A 21873-nucleotide genomic window follows, 5' to 3' on the forward strand; every position below is an offset into this window, starting at 1 on the left:
AAGGGGGAGGATCTGGGAGTAAAGGGGGGAGGATCTGAGTCTCATGTTTGTGAGGTGAAGTCATCTGGAAGGAACCTCCCTCTCTCTACACACACAAACAGACCCGCCCGTCGTCATGGTGACCCCCCCCCTGCTGCAGCAGTTAACCCTTTCAGCTCTAAACTCACTTCCTGTTTGTGTTTCTATAGAACCATTACATCATAGATAACATCAGAGATGTATAACTGAGTGTGTGGTGTTGTTCTCTGGTTAGTTGGATCAGCCTCAGGAACGCAGCAGGAACACCGAGGCAGCAGTGGGGGGGAAAGGGTTAAAGGTGTGGACAGGAAAGTTTCCTCTGAGCGGCCAATCAGAGCGCAGCACACACACACAAACACTCACACACACACCCCGAAGCAGTCAGTCTCTCTCAATCCGTCATGGTGACCACGGAGCCCCACCAGAGCCAGGACCTGCTCCCCCCCCCCAGCCTGGAGCTGCTGGACCCCCCCGGTCCCCTGGCCGGGCTGAGTCCCCCCTCGGACCCCGAGGCCCTTTGTCAGGGTCCGGTGAATGCCATCACCGTCCTCACGCTGCTGGACAAACTGGTCAACATGCTGGACGCCGTGCAGGAGAACCAGAACAAGATGGAGGTGAGGGGGGGGGGGGGGGGGGGACTAACTAAACTAAAGACAGGGAAACTTCACAAACCAGACCCCACCCTGAAAATATGCCGTGTGACGTGTTCAGGGCTGTGGAAACTCTCTGACAGGATATCTGTAGCTGACTCTGAGTCAGGCTCGAGTTCAGGTCTATAGAAACTCTCCCTAGAGAAACAAAAACAACATGAAGACCGCTCCGATGCGCGTTACTAAGACTCTGCACACCAGACTGCAGTCAGAAAACTGCAGGTTGACTTCAGTCTCCGGGTGTTGGTGGTCTGGGATCTGTTTCTGGGTTCAGATCAGTTTCTGGATCTGTTTCCGTCGGAGTCAGCTGACGCCCTGCAGATGTTGCACTGCTGCGTCGCTGCATTCCTCACATGTTGGTCTCATGAATGCTGAGAGGAAAACTCTGAGAGGCTTCTTAACATTCAGCTGCTGCGGATCACTTCCTGTCTGCAAACAGATTCATGCTACTGCGTTAGCTTAAAGTGCTGCGTAGACAAGACAGTTGTTATTATATAAATCTGTAAAGATTCAAACTATCTTTATGACGTGTCAGAGCTGCTGCCCAGATAACTGCCTATCAACAAGAGGCGCGTTCACACCGCAGTACTTTTCCCACTTTAGTTCCGATATAGTTCCGAAATGTCGCGTTCACACCAAAAAGAGCTGGAGCTAAATCAGTTCATCAGAACCTTTTTTACCCCCTTTTCCGTCCCTGCTAGAGAGCAGGTACTTTCGTGGGAGAAAAAGGTTCCTGTGTCTGATTGGCTGGGCGGATTGCAAACCACGCCCCGTAAAACTCCCAAAAAGTGTTGTGAAGCCGCCATTTTATTATCCTCACATTAGCATTAGCCCCACGCACAAACGCAGAGAGACTAACTTATGGCAACACAAAAGAAAATATGGGAGCGGTGGAGATGAGGAGATGTCGGCGTTCTGGCGATTTACTCGGAAGGCTTCAGTAGAAGCTGCTGGGAGTCCCAGCAGCTTCTACTGAAGCCTTCCCCAACTCCGGGGACTTCCGGCCGCGGACTTTGGGCGGCAAGTATATGCCGTGAAGTGGTTTGCGGCCTGCCAGTAAACCCAAAGCAGAAGAAGAAGAAGTGACGTCAGCAGCCTAATTTGCCTAATCCCCCCCCCAGGGACTTTTTCCGGTGTGAACGCGATCTGCACTTAGTTCATGAGAACTAATTAGTTCTCATGAACTAAGTACAGATGAACCTTTGTGGGAAAAGTACTGCGGTGTGAAAGCGCCTAAAAACTCCACAATTAAAGGGGAGGAGTCAACAAGAACTACACGCTTAAAGGGGAGGAGTCAACAAGAACTACACACTTAAAGGGGAGGAGTCAACAATAACTACACGCTTAAAGGGGAGGAGTCAACAATAACTACACGCTTACAGGGGAGGAGTCAACAATAACTACACGCTTAAAGGGGAGGAGTCAACACGAACTACACGGTTAAAGGGGAGGAGTCAACACGAACTACACACTTAAATGGGAGGAGTCAACAACAACTACATACTTAAAGGGGAGGAGTCAACAACAACTACACACTTAAAGGGGCGGAGTCAACAATAACTACACACTTAAAGGGGAGGAGTCAACAACAACTACACTATTAAAGGGGAGGAGTCAACAATGTTGGCTGTTGATCAGAGGTCGCGTTAACCGAATATATTCCGTCTATGACCGAAAAATCCGAAAGCAGTCCGTCATTTTGACGGATTAGAACAAACTCAGAATAGCGCCAAAGCTTCCCCGCAGCAGGGCTCCCGTGTTATGCATACCCGCCAAAAAGCAAATGATATCGTTTCCAGACCTAACTTTGCCGTACAAGTCATTGAAATGTCTGGGAGTTTATGCTTGATGGCGTGCTCCCGCGAGGTGCAGTGGGCCGGCATAACATGGCATAACACGGCGCTAACAGTTTACGAGCGTCCCCCCCTGTTGACAGTCCATGAGCATGCTCTCCCCCCCCCCCCCCCGTCAGTTGTGTACAGACCGACGGGTAATAATGGATTTTGACGGAAATGTTACGAGCCTGACCGTCAAAATGACGGTCAGCGAAAAAGTCTAGCGCAACCTCTGGTGTTGATTGTCTGGTCCCTGATGCTCTGGTCTCTGATTGGCTGTTACCTGATGCTCTGGTCTCTGATTGGCTGTTACCTGATATTACCTGATGCTCTGGTCTCTGATTGGCTGTTACCTGATGCTCTGGTCTCTGATTGGCTGTTGTCTGGTCCCTGATGCTATGGTCTCTGATTGGCTGTTACCTGATGTTACCTGATGTTCTGGTCTCTGATTGGCTGTTGTCTGGTCCCTGATGCTTTGGTCTCTGATTGGCTGTTACCTGATGTTACCTGATGCTCTGGTCTCTGATTGGCTGTTACCTGATGTTACCTGATGCTCTGGTCTCTGATTGGCTGTTACCTGATGCTCTGGTCTCTGATTGGCTGTTGTCTGGTCCCTGATGCTATGGTCTCTGATTCGCTGTTACCTGATGTTACCTGATGTTCTGGTCTCTGATTGGCTGTTGTCTGGTCCCTGATGCTTTGGTCTCTGATTGGCTGTTACCTGATGTTACCTGATGCTCTGGTCTCTGATTGGCTGTTACCTGATGCTCTGGTCTCTGATTGGCTGTCGTCTGGTCCCTGATGCTTTGGACTCTGATTGGCTGTTACCTGATGTTACCAGATGCTCTGGTCTCTGATTGGCTGTTACCTGATGCTCTGGTCTCTGATTGGCTGTTGTATGGTCCCTGATGCTTTGGACCTGATGTCCCTGCAGGTGCACCAGGTGGAGATGGAGGGTGTGGTGCGGGGAATCCAGGCTGATATGACCAAACTGTCAAAGAGTCACAGCCACACGTCCAACACCGTCAGCAAGCTGTTGGACAAGAGCCGCAAGCTGTCCGTCACCATGAAGGAGGTAACCATGGAGACAAACTGTAATACACCTGTTACATCCTGCTGCAGTCTCTCCTGTCTGTCTCACCTGTCTGTCTCACCTGTCTGTCTCACCCGTCTGTCTCACCCGTCTGTCTCACCCGTGTGTCTCACTTGTCTGTCTCACCTGTCTGTCTCACGTGTCTGTCTCACCTGTGAGTCTCATCTGTCTGTCTCACCTGTGAGTCTCATCTGTGTGTCTCACCTGTCTGTCTCACCTGTGAGTCTCATCTGTGTGTCTCACCTGTCTGTCTCACCTGTCAGTCTCACCTGTGTGTCTCACTTGTCTGTCTCACCTTTCTGTCTCTCACCCGTGTGTCTCACCCGTCTGTCTCACCTGTCTGTCTCACCTGTGAGTCTCACCTGTCTGTCACCTGTTTGTCTCACCTGTGAGTCTCATCTGTGTGTCTCATCTGTGTGTCTCACCTGTTTGTCTCACCTGTCTGTCTCACCTGTCAGTCTCACCTGTGTGTCTCACTTGTCTGTCTCACCTTTCTGTCTCTCACCCGTGTGTCTCACCCGTCTGTCTCACCTGTCTGTCTCACCTGTGAGTCTCACCTGTCTGTCACCTGTTTGTCTCACCTGTGAGTCTCACCTGTGAGTCTCATCTGTGTGTCTCACCTGTCTGTCTCACCTGTCAGTCTCACCTGTGTGTCTCACTTGTCTGTCTCACACCTGTGTGTCTCACCTGTCTTTCTCTCTCTCTCAGGTGAGGGATAAGATGGAGCGTCAGGGTGCGCAGGTGAGGAAGCTGGAGGCTAACCATGCCCACCTGGTGAACAGGAACCAATTCAAGGTGCTCATCTTCCAGGTGAGGGGGGGGGGACGCAGCTCTCTCTAACAGGTGAGGGGGGGCAGCTCTCTCTAACAGGTGAGGGGGGCAGCTCTCTCTAACAGGTGGGGGAGCTCTCTCTAACTGGTGGGGGGAGCTCTCTCTAACTGGTGGGGGGAGCTCTCTCTAACTGGTGGGGGGAGCTCTCTCTTACAGGTGGGGGGGCGCAGCTCTCTCTAACAGGTGTGGGGGGGGCAGCTCTCAGCTGTTGACCTTATTTGGTCGTGAGCTGCAGGAAGGCAGCAGTCTGTCCTGTTTTCTGGTTGTCATGGTTACCACAGAGCAGAGTGAGCTGTGATGAGGTCAGAGGCAGATGATCTCTGTGTGTGTGTGTGTGTGTGTGTGTGTGTGTGTGTGTGTGTGTGTGTGTGTGACCAACACTCAACATTTCCTCCCTAAAATACCCAGCATTCCTCAGGATTAACCTCTGTTCTCGGTTCTCTGTCTGCTGACTGAAGGAACCGCTCATCCTGTTTCTTTAAAGCTCGCATGTCATGTCCATTTCTCATGATCCCATTGTTGATGTCGACTAGAATAGATTCACTTTGTTCAATGTTCCAAACTCACATTGGTTTCTCAAACAGCATCTCTGTATAGTCTGTGTATTCACTCTCTGTCCGACACGGCTTGTTGGAGCTCCTGCCCCCCCCCCCCCCCCATGTTCAGTGTAACCATATTAGTTTCCAAATCGATCAGTAAGCAATTTGAATTTTTAGCCATAAATATAGAAGTGGCAAAGGGTCAACAGGTCATGGTGGTGGGCTGCTACAGACCCCCCTCAGCTGGCAAAGACTCCTTGTCTTCACTAGCTAATCTTTTATCACAACTAGACTACAAGGAAATAGTGCTACTTGGAGATTGTAACTGGGACTGGTTAACTGCAGTGTCAGAGGATTTTAAAAACCTTTGTATCTCTTTAAATGTTACTCAGATTGTGGACAGTCCTACTCGCCCTAACATTAAGTCCCCTAATAAATCCTCCCTAATTGATCTCATTCTAACTAATGTTCCCTATAAATATTCCTCTGTGGGAGTATTTGCAAATGATCTGAGTGATCACTGTGTTGTAGCCACAATTAGGGACACTAAGGTCCAAAAGGTTAAACCTCGCATTATCAGTAAGAGAGACAAAAAACATTTTGTTGAGCAGGATTTTGTTCATGATCTGTTTGGGTTTGATTGGGGTAAAATCGATCTGTGTGCTGATGTGGAAACCGCATGGTCTTATTTTTATCTTGGTTTTATGGAGATCATTGATAGACATTCACCCCTGCGTACATTTAGAGTAAAGGGACGAGACAATCCTTGGTTTTCTGCTAATCTGTCCAGTCTCCTTCATGAGAGAAACAAGGCCTGGGAAAAGGCTAGGAGATCAGGCTCAGAGGTAGAATGGCTGCGTTTTAGGCAGCTAAGGAATAGCTTCACTTCACATGTTCAAAAGTGCAAAGTCGAAGTACTATTTGTCAGTTTCCACAGAAAACCTAAATAATCCTAGGAAATTTTGGAAAGCAATAAAATCGATATCCACCGGTGAGATCCGTAATGAGCTACCTCCGTGCATTACCACAGCATCTGGCTCTATATCGGACAGGGCTACTATGCTAAATTGCTTTAATGAGCATTTTGTGTCCTGCGGTTCTCTATTTGATTCTGTCACTAACTCTGCTTCTGTGAACACTACAGTCTGTGACTCTGAACAATGTGGTCTGGAAAACCCTTTCAGTTTTACTCCTTTTACTGTCAATGTTGTTCATGAAGCCTTATCTAAGTTAGATCCTAAGAAACCGGCTGGCCCGGACAACGTAGAGCCTTTCTTTTTAAAGATAGCTGCAGATTTTATTGCTCTTCCTCTTACTACTCTTTTTAACCTCTCCCTCTGCACAAATGCAATTCCAAAAGTATGGAAGTCAGCGTATGTCCTGCCTTTGCTAAAAGGAGGGGAGGCAACTATTTTAAATAACTATAGGCCAATCTCTAAGTTGTCAGTTCTGGCTCAGGTGCTCGAACGCTTAGTGAGTGAACAGGTAAAGGTGTTTTTATGTAACAATGACATCCTGTCTAAACATCAGTCAGGCTTCAGAAAGCAACACAGCACCATCACTGCCACAATGAAAGTGGTGAATGATATTACGAGTATCTTAGATAATAAGCAGAGCTGTGCAGCTCTATTTATTGACCTGTCCAAAGCGTTTGATACCGTCGATCATCGCATCTTAAAGCAGAGGCTACTCAGTATCGGCATGTCCAGCCATGCAGTGGGTGGTTTGTGAACTACCTCTCTGAAAGGTCCCAATGTGTTCACTTTGATGGGCTGTCTTCTGAGTGGTTAAACATTGCTAATGGTGTTCCTCAAGGTTTTGTTTCAGGTCCACTTTTATTCTCCATATCAACAGTTTAGGTGAAAATGTGGATGAAGCTACTTTACATTTGTATGCGGACGATACCGTGATGTACTGTGCAGGTCCCTCCATTCAGGAGGCTGGTGTTAAATTACAGGCTGTTTTTAACATTATTCAGACTCAGCTCTCTGAACTAAAGCTTCTTTTAAATGTTGATCAAACCAAAGTAATGCTCTTTTCTAAAGCTAAAAAGACACCAGAGCCTGTTTTAGATATTGTTACTATGCAAGGACAAGTACTTGAAGTGGTTACCAGTTATAAATACCTTGGTATCTGGCTTGATGATTGTCTTACTTTTAAACTTCATGTCAATAACCTGCTTAAAAAGCTGAGGGTTAGGCTAGGTTTCTTTTTCAGAAACAAGTCCTGTTTCTCGCTTGAGGCCAGGAAAAGGCTCTGTGACCTTTGACCTGTGCTGGACTCTGGTGATTTGATATATATGAATGCACCTGCCCATTGCCTGGAAAAGTTAGATGCCGCCTATCACAGCGCCCTGAGATGTGTTACTAACTGTAAAGCACTGACTCATCACTGTACCCTGTATGCCGAGGCAGGTCTGCCTTCACTAACTGTACGGAGGCTCAGTCATTGGTACATGTTCATTTACAAAGCCATGTTGGGTAAACTACCTTTTTATATCTGCTCTCTGATCTCAGTTTGATACTCATGGTACCTGTCTCTGTAAATAGAGTTTGTAAACTGTACCCTGTACCTTATGTTGTTTGTCATCCTTATTGTTGTTCTGTTGTTTTTATGTTACATGTGTAACTAATGTCCTGCAGGTCACCCTTGAAAAAGAGATCTTTTGATCTCAAGGGGCTTCACCTGGTTAAATAAAGGCTACAAACAAGAAGCTACAGAACACAAGGGGACGGGTAAGAACCGGAAAAGCATGACATGGGACCTCTATCATTTAACGGAATCAAACGCTTGTGATCTGTTAGGACCTCGCTGCGGGGGCAACTGTCGAGCTAAGATGAGGCTCTGCGTGTTCTGCGTGTTCTGTGCGTAGGGAGGGGTGGCCCTGGTTCATTCGACCTGAGTTGAGTTTCCTTTAACCCGAGTAGAGGTTCCTTTAACCTGAGGTTCCTTTAACTTGAGTTCAGGTTCCTTTAACCCAGTGGTTCTCAAACTTTTTCTGTCAGGCCCCCCCTTTGGAGAAAAATAAAAGTTGGGCCCCCCAACACAAATAGTCACGTAATGGGCCAAGTTAACATTTATTAAAATACAGCAATATGAACGTGAGCCTTCCTTTCCTAGAACAGTGATAATAAAACAATGCTCCATAAGTCTGTGCGGTCAATCCCTTTGATAGAACAATAAGGTATAACAGTTTTCCACTTTGCAATCTGTGCAAAGAAAGAAAAAGAAAGAAAATATCAGCATATTATATATTTAACCTGAGGTTCCTTTAACTTGAGTTCAGGTTCCTTTACCCTGGGCTGAGGTTCCTTTAACCTGAGGTTCCTTTAACTTGAGTTCAGGTTCCTTTAACCCGAGTAGAGGTTCCTTTACCCTGGGCTGAGGTTCCTTTAACCTGGGCTGAGGTTCCTTTACCCTGGGCTGAGGTTCCTTTAACCTGGGCTGATGTTCCTTCTAACGCTAAGGTTCCTTTACCCTGGGCTGAGGTTCCTTTAACCTGGGCTGAGGTTCCTTTACCCTGGGCTGAGGTTCCTTTAACCTGGGCTGAGGTTCCTTCTAACGCTAAGGTTCCTTTAACCTGGGCTGATGTTCCTTCTAACGCTAAGGTTCCTTTAAACCCACGTTGCGGTTCCTTTGTTCATAGGAGGAGAACGAGATCCCGTCCTCGGTCTACCTAAAGGATCCCCCCCCGTTCCCTCGGGATGAGATCCTGGAGGAGGGGGATGAGCTAACGGAGGGCGTTGTCGATGGTAACCGTGTCCAGGAGAGCGGGCTCTCCACCATCGACCTATCATCTGACGAGGACGAGGGGCTGGAGGCGGAGCTAGAGGAGGAAGAAGAGGCGTGGCCTCAAGATCTGGAGAACTTGGAGAAATCCAGAGCAGAGAAACTGAAGAGATCCAGCCTCAAGAAGGTGAGGACAGACAGGTGATCAGACAGACAGGTGATCAGACCGACAGGTGATCAGACAGACAAGTGATCAGACAGACAGGTGATCAGACAGACCGACAGGTGATCAGACAGACAGGTGATCAGACCGACAGGTGATCAGACAGACAGGTGATCAGACAGACCGACAGGTGATCAGACCGACAGGTGATCAGACCGACAGGTGATCAGACAGACAGGTGATCAGACAGACAGGTGATCAGACAGACAGGTGATCAGACAGACAGGTGATCAGACAGACAGGTGATCAGACAGACAGGTGATCAGACAGACAGGTGATCAGACAGACAAGTGATCAGACAGACAGGTGATCAGACCGACAGGTGATCAGACAGACAGGTGATCAGACCGACAGGTGATCAGACCGACAGGTGATCAGACAGACAGGTGATCTGACAGACAGGTGATCAGACAGACAGGTGATCAGACAGACAGGTGATCAGTCCGACAGGTGATCTGACAGACAGGTGATCAGACAGACAGGTGATCTGACAGACAGGTGATCAGACAGACAGGTGATCAGACCGACAGGTGATCAGACAGACAGGTGATCAGACCGACAGGTGATCAGACCGACAGGTGATCAGACAGACAGGTGATCTGACAGACAGGTGATCAGACAGACAGGTGATCTGACAGACAGGTGATCAGACAGACAGGTGATCAGACCGACAGGTGATCAGACATACAGGTGATCAGACCGACAGACAGGTGATCTGACAGACAGGTGAGTTATTGTTCTAACGTTCTCTCTCCCTGCAGGTGGACAGTCTGAAGAAGGCGTTCTCCAGGCAGAACATTGAAAAGAAAATGACCAAGATCGGAACGAAGATCGTTTCTCAGGAACAACGAGAGAAGATCAAACAGAGAACCTCCAGCCTGAAGGTTTCCCCTCTGACCTTTGGCATCAGGAAGGTACTAAGTTCTCTAAAGGCTCCTCTTATGTTCCCCTCTGACCTTTAGCATCAGGAAGGTACTAAGTTCACTAAAGGGTTCCTCTTATGTTCCCCTCTGACCTTTGGCATCAGGAAGGTACTAAGTTCACTAAAGGGTTCCTCTTATGTTCCCCTCTGACCTTTGGCATCAGGAAGGTACTAAGTTCACTAAAGGGTTCCTCTTATGTTCCCCTCTGACCTTTGGCATCAGGAAGGTACTAAGTTCACTAAAGGGTTCCTCTTATGTTCCCCTCTGACCTTTGGCATCAGGAAGGTACTAAGTTCACTAAAGGGTTGCTCTTATGCTCCCCTCTGACCTTTGGCATCAGGAAGGTACTAAGTTCACTAAAGGGTTGCTCTTATGCTCCCCTCTGACCTTTGGCATCAGGAAGGTACTAAGTTCACTAAAGGGTTGCTCTTATGCTCCCCTCTGACCTTTGGCATCAGGAAGGTACTAAGTTCTCTAAAGGGTTGCTCTTATGCTCCCCTCTGACCTTTGGCATCAGGAAGGTACTAAGTTCACTAAAGGGTTGCTCTTATGTTCCCCTCTGACCTTTGGCATCAGGAAGGTACTAAGTTCACTAAAGGGTTCCTCTTATGTTCCCCTCTGACCTTTGGCATCAGGAAGGTACTAAGTTCACTAAAGGGTTCCTCTTATGTTCCCCTCTGACCTTTGGCATCAGGAAGGTACTAAGTTCACTAAAGGGTTGCTCTTATGCTCCCCTCTGACCTTTGGCATCAGGAAGGTACTAAGTTCACTAAAGGGTTGCTCTTATGCTCCCCTCTGACCTTTGGCATCAGGAAGGTACTAAGTTCACTAAAGGGTTGCTCTTATGCTCCCCTCTGACCTTTGGCATCAGGAAGGTACTAAGTTCTCTAAAGGGTTGCTCTTATGCTCCCCTCTGACCTTTGGCATCAGGAAGGTACTAAGTTCACTAAAGGGTTGCTCTTATGTTCCCCTCTGACCTTTGGCATCAGGAAGGTACTAAGTTCTCTAAAGGCTCCTCTTATGCTACCCTCTGACCCTCAGACTGAGGAAGGTTCTGTAAAGGGTACTCCCAATGTACTCTATAGCTCTTCAGGCTCTCAAAGATACTTTAAGATCCCTCTATCACAGTGGTTTTCAAAGTGTGAGGCGCGCCTCCCTGGGGGGGGGGGCAGAGAGCTTCAGGGGGGGGTGGGCAGAGAGCTTCGGGGGGGGGCCAGAGAGCTTCGGGAGGGGGGGCAGAGAGCTTCAGGTGGGGGCCAGAGAGCTTCGGGGGGGGGGCAGAGAGCTTCAGGGGGGGGGCAGAAAGCTTCAGTTGAGGAGCCAGAGAGCTTCAGGGGGGGTGCCAGAGAGTTTCAGGGGGGGGCAGAGAGCTTCAGGTGAGGGGCAGAGAGCTTCAGGGGGGGGGGCAGAGAGCTTCAGGGGGGGGGGGGCAGAGAGCTTCGGGAGGGGCAGAGAGCTTCAGGGGGGGCAGATAGCGTCAGGTGAGGGGCAGAGAGCTTCAGGGGGGGCAGAGAGCTTCAGGTGAGGGGCAGAGAGCTTCAGGTGAGGGGCCAGAGAGCTTCAGGTGAGGGGCCAGAGAGCTTCAGGTGAGGGGCAGAGAGCTTCAGGGGCGGGGCCAGAGAGCTTCAGGTGAGGGCCAGAGAGCTTCAGGGGGGGCAAAGAGCTTCAGGGGGCAGAGAGCTTCAGGTGAGGGGCCAGAGAGCTTCAGGGGGGGCAGATAGCGTCAGGTGAGGGGCAGAGAGCTTCAGGGGGGGCAGAGAGCTTCAGGTGAGGGGCAGAGAGCTTCAGGTGAGGGGCCAGAGAGCTTCAGGTGAGGGGCCAGAGAGCTTCAGGTGAGGGGCCAGAGAGCTTCAGGTGAGGGGCCAGAGAGCTTCAGGTGAGGGGCAGAGAGCTTCAGGTGAGGGGCCAGAGAGCTTCAGGTGAGGGGCCAGAGATCTTCAGGTGAGGGGCCAGAGATCTTCAGGTGAGGGGCCAGAGAGCTTCAGGTGAGGGGCCAAAGAGCTTCAGGTGAGGGGCCAAAGAGCTTCAGGTGAGGGGCAGAGAGCTTCAGGGGGGGCAGAGAGCTTCAGATGAGGGGCCAGAGAGCTTCAGGGGGGGGCAGAGAGCTTCAGGGGGGGCAGAGAGCTTCAGGTGAGGGGGCAGAGAGCTTCAGGTGAGGGGCAGAGAGCTTCAGGTGAGGGGCCAGAGAGCTTCAGGTGAGGGGCAGAGAGCTTCAGGTGAGGTGCAGAGAGCTTCAGGTGAGGGGCCAGAGAGCTTCAGGTGAGGGGCAGAGAGCTTCAGGTGAGGGGCAGAGAGCTTCAGGTGAGGGACCAGAGAGCTTCAGGTGAGGGGCCAGAGAGCTTCAGGTGAGGGGCCAGAGAGCTTCAGGTGAGGGGCCAGAGAGCTTCAGGTGAGGGGCAGAGAGCTTCAGGTGAGGGGCCAGAGAGCTTCAGGTGAGGGGCCAGAGAGCTTCAGGTGAGGGGCAGAGAGCTTCAGGTGAGGGGCCAGAGAGCTTCAGGTGAGGGGCCAGAGAGCTTCAGGTGAGGGGCCAGAGAGCTTCAGGTGAGGGGCAGAGAGCTTCAGGTGAGGGGCCAGAGAGCTTCAGGTGAGGGGCACATTAAAAATGTTTAAAAGATAAAAATGTTTAAAAAGGGATTGTTTAATGTTTTAGGGAGGTGATGCTATTAAGCCAATCAGATGGGTGAGTCATTTCAAATGGCGCGCTCAACGAAGAGAAAAGTAGACAGCGAAAACAGAGCATGTTCTCTCCTCTTTGAAATGCAATTGAATACCCCTGCATTATAGCAGCAACAACAACAATAACAATAATAACAACAATAATAATTGGGAGGGGGGGCGCGGCTGTTCTTATGTTCTCTGAGGGGAGGCTCACCTTCCCACACTTGGAAAACTCCTGCTCTATCAGGTTCCCCTTACTCCAGGGTTCCTCATAGGGATGGGTATCGTTAAGGTTTTAACGGTATTACTACTTTTATCGATAGCGCTTATCGGTCCGGTCTTTTAACGGTACTTTTATCGGTTCTTTTGGAGAAAAAAATAAGGTAAACTAAATAAACAAATTGTGAACAAAACTAACATTGCTTTTTATTTAAATTAAATACATAATATTTCACATCAAAAGAAACAACAATGTAACCAGAATAGCTGAAACTTTAACAAAATAAATAACTCAGTTTCCTCTAATCATTAACTCATGTTTGTATCATTGAGTTAACTCTGTGTGTTGCTGCTAGCATACATAACACCTGACGTGGAAATGTTCCTCGTGGACGGAGCTACAGAGCTGCTAGAAACAGTCGAACCCGGTGCACTCCTCCGTCTGGATGTGGAGCACTTTTGATAAATGTTTAGACAAATTGCTCGTGTTCCCGCCCTCACATGCTAAACACTTATTGGGCTTTAGGCAACGAGCATTCTCCACATCGAGACGGGTAAAGTTTAACCACCTCGGAGCGCGTTCTCTCCGCCATTTCCTCCGTGTGTGTGTGTTGCTGCATGTAGCAGCTGCGTGTGTGTGAACTGCCCCGCCCCCTCGCACACAGACAGGAGAGAGAGATCTCTCTTCTGGATTGGAAAGATCGAAAATACAAAAAATGATGCATTTTGAAGTCTTTTTGCGTATTAGAAACACCTGTTCAGACAGACAGGTGTTCAGACAGACAGGTGATCAGACAGACAGGTGTTCAGACAGACAGGTGATGAGACAGACATGTGTTCAGACAGACAGGTGATGAGACAGACAGGTGTTCAGACAGACAGGTGATCAGACAGACAGGTGTTCAGACAGACAGGTGTTCAGACCGACAGGTGATCAGACAGACAGGTGTTCAGACCGACAGGTGATCAGACAGACAGGTGTTCAGACAGACAGGTGATGAGACAGACATGTGTTCAGACAGACAGGTGATGAGACAGACAGGTGATCAGACAGACAGGTGTTCAGACCGACAGGTGATCAGACCGACAGGTGATCAGACAGACAGGTGTTCAGACAGACAGGTGTTCAGACCGACAGGTGATCAGACAGACAGGTGTTCAGACAGACAGGTGATGAGACAGACATGTGTTCAGACAGACAGGTGATGAGACAGACAGGTGATGAGACAGACAGGTGGTCAGACAGACAGGTGGTCAGTGATCAGACCGCACAGGTGATCATGACAAGACAGGTGTTCAGACCCGACAGGTGAACAGACAGACAGGTGAACAGAGAGACAGGTGAACAGACAGACAGGTGAGCAGACAGACAGGTTGATGAGACAGACATGTGTTCAGACAGACAGGGATGATGAGACAGACATGTGTTCAGACAGACAGGTGATGAGACAGACAGGTGATCAGACAGACAGGGTCTTCAGACCGACAGGTGATCAGACAGACAGGTGTTCAGACCGACAGGTGATCAGGGACAGACAGGTGTTCAGAGAGACAGGTGATCAGACAGACAGGTGATCAGACAGACAGGTGTTCAGACCGACAGGTGATCAGACCGACAGGTGATCAGACAGACAGGTGTTCAGACCGACAGGTGATCAGACAGACAGGTGTCAGAGAGACAGGTGATCAGACAGACAGGTGTTCAGACAGACAGGTGATGAGACAGACATGTGTTCAGACAGACAGGTGATGAGACAGACATGTGTTCAGACAGACAGGTGATGAGACAGACATGTGTTCAGACAGACAGGTGATGAGACAGACAGGTGATCAGACAGACAGGTGTTCAGACCGACAGGTGATCAGACAGACAGGTGTTCAGACCGACAGGTGATCAGACAGACAGGTGTTCAGAGAGACAGGTGATCAGACAGACAGGTGTTCAGACCGACAGGTGATCAGACAGACAGGTGTTCAGAGAGACAGGTGATCAGACAGACAGGTGTTCAGACAGACAGGTGATGAGACAGACATGTGTTCAGACAGACAGGTGATGAGACAGACATGTGTTCAGACAGACAGGTGATGAGACAGACAGGTGATCAGACAGACAGGTGTTCAGACAGACAGGTGATGAGACAGACATGTGTTCAGACAGACAGGTGATGAGACAGACATGTGTTCAGACAGACAGGTGATGAGACAGACAGGTGATCAGACAGACAGGTCTTCAGACCGACAGGTGATCAGACAGACAGGTGTTCAGACCGACAGGTGATCAGACAGACAGGTGTTCAGAGAGACAGGTGATCAGACAGACAGGTGATCAGACAGACAGGTGTTCAGACCGACAGGTGATCAGACCGACAGGTGATCAGACAGACAGGTGTTCAGACCGACAGGTGATCAGACAGACAGGTGTTCAGAGAGACAGGTGATCAGACAGACAGGTGTTCAGACAGACAGGTGATGAGACAGACATGTGTTCAGACAGACAGGTGATGAGACAGACATGTGTTCAGACAGACAGGTGATGAGACAGACAGGTGATCAGACAGACAGGTCTTCAGACCGACAGGTGTTCAGACCGACAGGTGATCAGACAGACAGGTGTTCAGAGAGACAGGTGATCAGACAGACAGGTGTTCAGACCGACAGGTGATCAGACCGACAGGTGATCAGACAGACAGGTGTTCAGACCGACAGGTGATCAGACAGACAGGTGTTCAGAGAGACAGGTGATCAGACAGACAGGTGTTCAGACAGACAGGTGATGAGACAGACATGTGTTCAGACAGACAGGTGATGAGACAGACATGTGTTCAGACAGACAGGTGATGAGACAGACAGGTGATCAGACAGACAGGTGTTCAGACCGACAGGTGATCAGACAGACAGGTGTTCAGACCGACAGGTGATCAGACAGACAGGTGTTCAGAGAGACAGGTGATCAGACAGACAGGTGATCAGACAGACAGGTGTTCAGACCGACAGGTGATCAGACAGACAGGTGTTCAGACAGATAGTTGATCAGACAGACAGGTGTTCAGACCGACAGGTGATCAGACAGACAGGTGTTCAGACCGACAGGTGATCAGACAGACAGGTGTTCAGAGAGACAGGTGATCAGACAGACAGGTGATCAGACAGACAGGTGTTCAGACAGACAGGTGATCAGACAGACAGGTGTTCAGACCGAGAGGTGTTCAGACAGACAGGTGATCAGACAGACAGGTGTTCAGAGAGACAGGTGATCAGACAGACAGGTGTTCAGGCAGACAGACTGGTATTGACATATATGTGTTACATGTCTCCAGTACCGATAAAAAGACCGCTAACGTCGGAGCTTAGCGGTATCACGGTCTTTAATAATTCAGCCCCCGGGCCCGTTTAATACCGGGGCTCGGTACCCATCCCTAGTTCCTCATACAGTGTATTTGTTATTCCTGGTTTGAAAGAAGGTTCCCCAAAGGTGTTTCACTCAGAGGTTCCACAGAGGATCTACTAAGGTTCTCTCAGAGGTTCCATAGGATTCTTGTGAGGTTCTATGACTATGTGTGGTTCTCTAACCTGTGGTTCTGTTTCAGCCGCGCAGCAACTCAGACTCTCACCCCCCCGACGCCCTGCAGGAAGAGGCCGTCATTGACGTTCCTGACATCCAGGTTTCTTTCGACGAGGTTCCCTTCACTGAGGATCCTTTCAACGAGGTTCCCTTCACTGAGGTTCACACCCAGCTGAGTCCGGAGGAACCGGGGGAGAAAGAGGAGAAACAGAATGAAGAGGAGAAAGAGGAAGAGATGGTGGAGAACGTAGAGGAGGTGATGGAGAACGTAGAGGAGGTGATGGAGAACGTAGAGGAGGTGGATGTTTCTGTGGTTTCTGAGGGAGTCAGTCAGGATTACGCTCTGTCCTCCACTCTGCCTCAGCAGGAGAACCAGCAGGAGAACAGGGAGTAAACTCTATGTTCATCAGATTTATATATTCATGTTCTCCTTTTCAAAGGAACCAACACGTTCACACTTTACTAACTAAACTTCAAAGGTTTAAATACATTTTGATATAACCATTTAAACAAAGTTTTATAAAAGGTTTTAATAAAGTTGGAAATATTTAGTTCTTCAGCTGATCGGAGAACCATGGTTCCTGTTCTCATTAAAACAGTTGACACGTAAACACAGCCCATCAGAAACGTTCCTCTAACGTTCCTCAGTGGGGTTCCTCTAACGTTCCCCTGAGATCCTCCAGTCTTTAAAGACCATCTCAATAACATTCCCTCAGGGTTCCCCAAAGGTTCTCCAACATTCCCGCTAGCACTCCGTTAGGTGGTGTGAGGTTCTACCAAAGTCTATCAGATGTATCACTAAACATTCCCCTTTGAGGTTCCTTTAGGGCCCAGGGTTTCTAACCCTAGGTTCCTCTCAGACTCCTTAGATCCCCAGAGGGTTCCTCTGATATTCCTTAAAGTTCCTCTGAGCTTAAAGATAACCCTGAGGTTCTCCTGACGTTCCTCAGATAGTATAGTCCCTGCTCTCAGTATTCATTTAGCCGCTTATTAACAACACTACAATGTAATCACCTCGTCACTGCTGTGCTTTTATTTTGAAACGTCCTGCTGCCAAAGACACTTCCTGTTACAGGCGTGATGTTAAATGGATGAAATAAAAGATGTATAACCACTTCCTGTTTCTGTTCACTGTCACCTGGGATAACACACACACACCTGGGATAACACACACACACCTGGGATAACACACACACATGGGATAACACACACACACCTGGGACAACACACACACACCTGGGATAACACACACACACCTGGGATAACACAACACACACACACCTGGGATAACACACACACACCCACCTGGGATAACACACACACACCTGGGATTACAACATCAGGAAGATACATCCCCAGCTGACCCAGAAAGCCACGCAGGTTCTGGTCCAGGCTCTCGTCATCTCACGCCTAGACTACTGCAACTCCCTCCTGGCTGGTCTACCTGCATGTGCCATCCGACCTCTGCAGCTCATCCAGAATGCAGCGGCTCGCCTGGTCTTCAACCTTCCTAAATGTTCCCACACCACTCCGCTCCTCCGCTCCCTCCACTGGCTTCCGGTAACTGCTAGAATCCACTTCAAGACACTGGTGCTTGCTTACCATGCTGCGAATGGATCTGGCCCTTCCTACATCCAGGACATGGTTAAACCGTACACCCCAGCACGTGCACTACGCTCTGCATCAACCAAACGACTCGCTGCGCCCTCGCTGCGAAGGGGACCCAAGTTCCCAACGGCGAAAACACGTGGGTTTGCTATCCTGGCTCCAAGATGGTGGAATGAGCTCCCCATTGACATCAGGACAGCAGAAAGCTTACACATCTTCCGGCGCCAACTGAAAACTCATCTCTTTCGACTCCACTTCGAGCATTAGAACTATTAACAAAGCACTTATATACTAATAAAGGACTGGCTTATCTAAAGCCAGTTGAGCAGCACTTGAAATGTTTGGCTCTATGAAACCTGATGTACTTTATGATTCTGTTTTCTTCAAGGTTGTGTCTTCCTGGTCGAATGCACTTATTGTAAGTCGCTCTGGATAAAAGCCTCAGCTAAATGTGATGTGATGGAATAACACAACACACCTGGGATAACACACACACACACACCTGGGATAACCCACACACAGACCTGGGATAAAACACACAGACACACACCTGGGATAAAACACACACACCTGGGATAACCCACACACAGACCTGGGATAAAACACACACACCTGGGATAACCCACACAGACACACACCTGGGATAAAACACAAAGACACACACCTGGGATAAAACACACACACCTGGGATAACCCACACACAGACACGCACCTGGGATAAAACACACACACAGACACACACCTGGGATAACACACACACAGACACACACCTGGGATAACCCACACACAGACACGCACCTGGGATAAAACACACACACAGACACACACCTGGGATAACCCACACACAGACACGCACCTGGGATAAAACACACACACAGACACACACCTGGGATAACACACACACAGACACACACCTGGGATAACACACAGACACACACCTGGGATAAAACACACACACCTGGGATAACCCACACAGACACACACCTGGGATAACACACACACAGACACACACCTGGGCTAACCCACACACAGACACACACCTGGGATAACCCACACACACCTGGGATAACCCACACACAGACACACACCTGGGATAACCCACACACAGACACACACCTGGGATAACACACAGACACACACCTGGGATAACCCACACACAGACACACACCTGGGATAACACACAGACACACACATGGGATAACACACACAGACACACACCTGGGATAACACACACAGACACACACACACCTGGGATAAAACACACACAGACACACACCTGGGATAAAACACACACAGACACACACCTGGGATAACCCACACACAGACACACACCTGGGATAACCCACACACAGACACACACCTGGGATAACACACACACAGACACACACCTGGGATAACCCACACATAGACACACACATGGGATAACACACACAGACACACACATGGGATAACCCACACACAGACACACACCTGGGATAACACACACAGACACACACATGGGATAACCCACACACAGACACACACCTGGGATAAAATACACAGACACACACATGGGATAACCCACACACAGACACACACCTGGGATAAACCCACACACAGACACACACCTGGGATAACCCACCACACAGACCACAACACTGGGATAACACACACAGACACACACCATGGGATAAAACACACACAGACACACCTGAACACACACAGACACACACCTGGGATAACCCACACACAGACACACACATGGGATAACACACACAGACACACACCTGGGATAAAATACACAGACACACACCTGGGATAACCCACAGACACACACCTGGGATAACCCACACACACCTGGGATAACCCACACACAGACACACACATGGGATAACACACACAGACACACACATGGGATAACACACACAGACACACACCTGGGATAAAACACACACAGACACACACCTGGGATAACACACACACAGACACACACCTGGGATAACCCACACAGACACACACCTGGGATAACCCAGAGACACACACCTGGGATAACACACACAGACACACACCTTGGATAACCCACACACAGACACACACCTGGGATAACCCACACAGACACACACCTGGGATAACCCACACACAGACACACACATGGGATAACACACACACAGACACACACCTGGGATAACCCCACACAGACACACACCTGGGATAACCCACACACAGACACACACCTGGGATAACCCACACAGACACACACCTGGGATAACCCACACACAGACACACACATGGGATAACCCACACAGACACACACCTGGGATAACCCACACAGACACACACCTGGGATAACCCACACACAGACACACAACTGGGATAACCCACACACAGACACACACCTGGGATAACACACACAGACACACACCTGGGATAACCCACACACAGACACACACATGGGATAACACACACAGACACACACATGGGATAACCCACACACAGACACACACCTGGGATAACCCACACACAGACACACACCTGGGATAACCCACACACAGACACACACATGGGATAACACACACAGACACACACCTGGGATAACCCACACACAGACACACACATGGGATAACACACACAGACACACACCTGGGATAACCCACACACAGACACACACCTGGGATAACCCACACACAGACACACACATGGGATAACCCACACACAGACACACACCTGGGATAACACACACAGACACACACCTGGGATAACCCACACACAGACACACACATGGGATAACACACACACATGGGATAACCCACACACAGACCTGGGATAACCCACACACAGACACACACATGGGATAACACACACCTGGGATAACCCACACACAGACACACACCTGGGATAACCCACACACAGACACACACATGGGATAACACACACACAGACACACACCTGGGATAACCCACACACAGACACACACCTGGGATAACCCACACACAGACACAGACCTGGGATAACCCACACACAGACACACACCTGGGATAACCCACACACCTGGGATAACCCACACACACACCTGGGATAACCCACACAGACACACACATGGGATAACCCACACAGACACACACCTGGGATAACCACACACACAGACACACACCTGGGATAACCCACACACAGACACACACCTGGGATAACCCACACACAGACACACACCTGGGATAACCCACACAGACACACACCTGGGAACCCACACACAGACACACACCTGGGATAACCCACACACACCTGGGATAACCCACACACAGACACACACCTGGGATAACCCACACACAGACACACACCTGGGATAACCCACACACAGACACACACCTGGGATAACCCACACACAGACACACACCTGGGATAACCCACACACAGACACACCTGGGATAACCCACACACAGACACACACCTGGGATAACCACACACAGACACACACCTGGGATAACCCACACACAGACACACACCTGGGATAACCCACACACAGACACACACCTGGGATAACCACACACAGACACACACCTGGGATAACCCACACACACACCTGGGATAACCCCACAACAGACACACACCTGGGATAAACCCACACACAGACACACAACCTGGGATAACCCACACACAGACACACACCTGGGATAACCCACACACGACACAACCTGGGATAACCCACACACAGACACACACCTGGGATACCACACACAGACACACACCTGGGATAACCCACACACAGACACACACCTGGGATAACCCACACACAGACACACACCTGGGATAACCCACACACTGGGGTTTCCGGTCCTACGACGCTGGTTCGCTTCTTATCGGGCTAGATAACTCATTCTGAGCGGCTAGCCTGCGCGGGAGCGGGATAGCTTCCAGGATAAGAGATCAATTGTGCGGAGTTCTTCTTTTTCTTTGCTTTAATGGCGAATCGATCCTTTATTATTTTAAGACAAACCACTAAGTTGAGGAA

At 49.5% G+C, this 21873-nt stretch overlaps 1 protein-coding gene across 1 annotated transcript; it reads left to right on the plus strand.

The window, feature by feature from the left end:
* Window positions 1-253: 253 nt before the first annotated feature.
* LOC117557211 (caveolae-associated protein 2-like) lies at window positions 254-17395 on the plus strand. The gene is made up of 6 exons (XM_034232929.1): window positions 254-632; window positions 3438-3578; window positions 4305-4406; window positions 8613-8882; window positions 9680-9832; window positions 16306-17395. The coding sequence occupies exons 1-6, from the start codon at window positions 420-422 to the stop codon at window positions 16672-16674; spliced, it is 1248 nt and encodes a 415-aa protein (XP_034088820.1). The 5' UTR covers window positions 254-419; the 3' UTR covers window positions 16675-17395.
* The last annotated feature ends 4478 nt before the right edge of the window (window positions 17396-21873 follow it).

Source organism: Gymnodraco acuticeps, unplaced genomic scaffold (assembly GCF_902827175.1).
Source record: "Gymnodraco acuticeps unplaced genomic scaffold, fGymAcu1.1, whole genome shotgun sequence".
In the NCBI taxonomy this organism is placed as follows: domain Eukaryota; kingdom Metazoa; phylum Chordata; class Actinopteri; order Perciformes; family Bathydraconidae; genus Gymnodraco; species Gymnodraco acuticeps.

What these genes read in the sequence shown, in the direction of transcription:
- LOC117557211 (XM_034232929.1), top strand. Translation starts at nt 420, where the DNA reads ATGGTGACCACGGAGCCCCACCAGAGCCAGGACCTGCTCCCCCCCCCC. An exon ending in TCAAGGTGCTCATCTTCCAG is followed by an intron (nt 4,407 to 8,612) that starts GTGAGGGGGGGG and finishes CTTTGTTCATAG; the next exon opens with GAGGAGAACGAGATCCCGTC. An exon ending in AGAGATCCAGCCTCAAGAAG is followed by an intron (nt 8,883 to 9,679) that starts GTGAGGACAGAC and finishes CTCTCCCTGCAG; the next exon opens with GTGGACAGTCTGAAGAAGGC.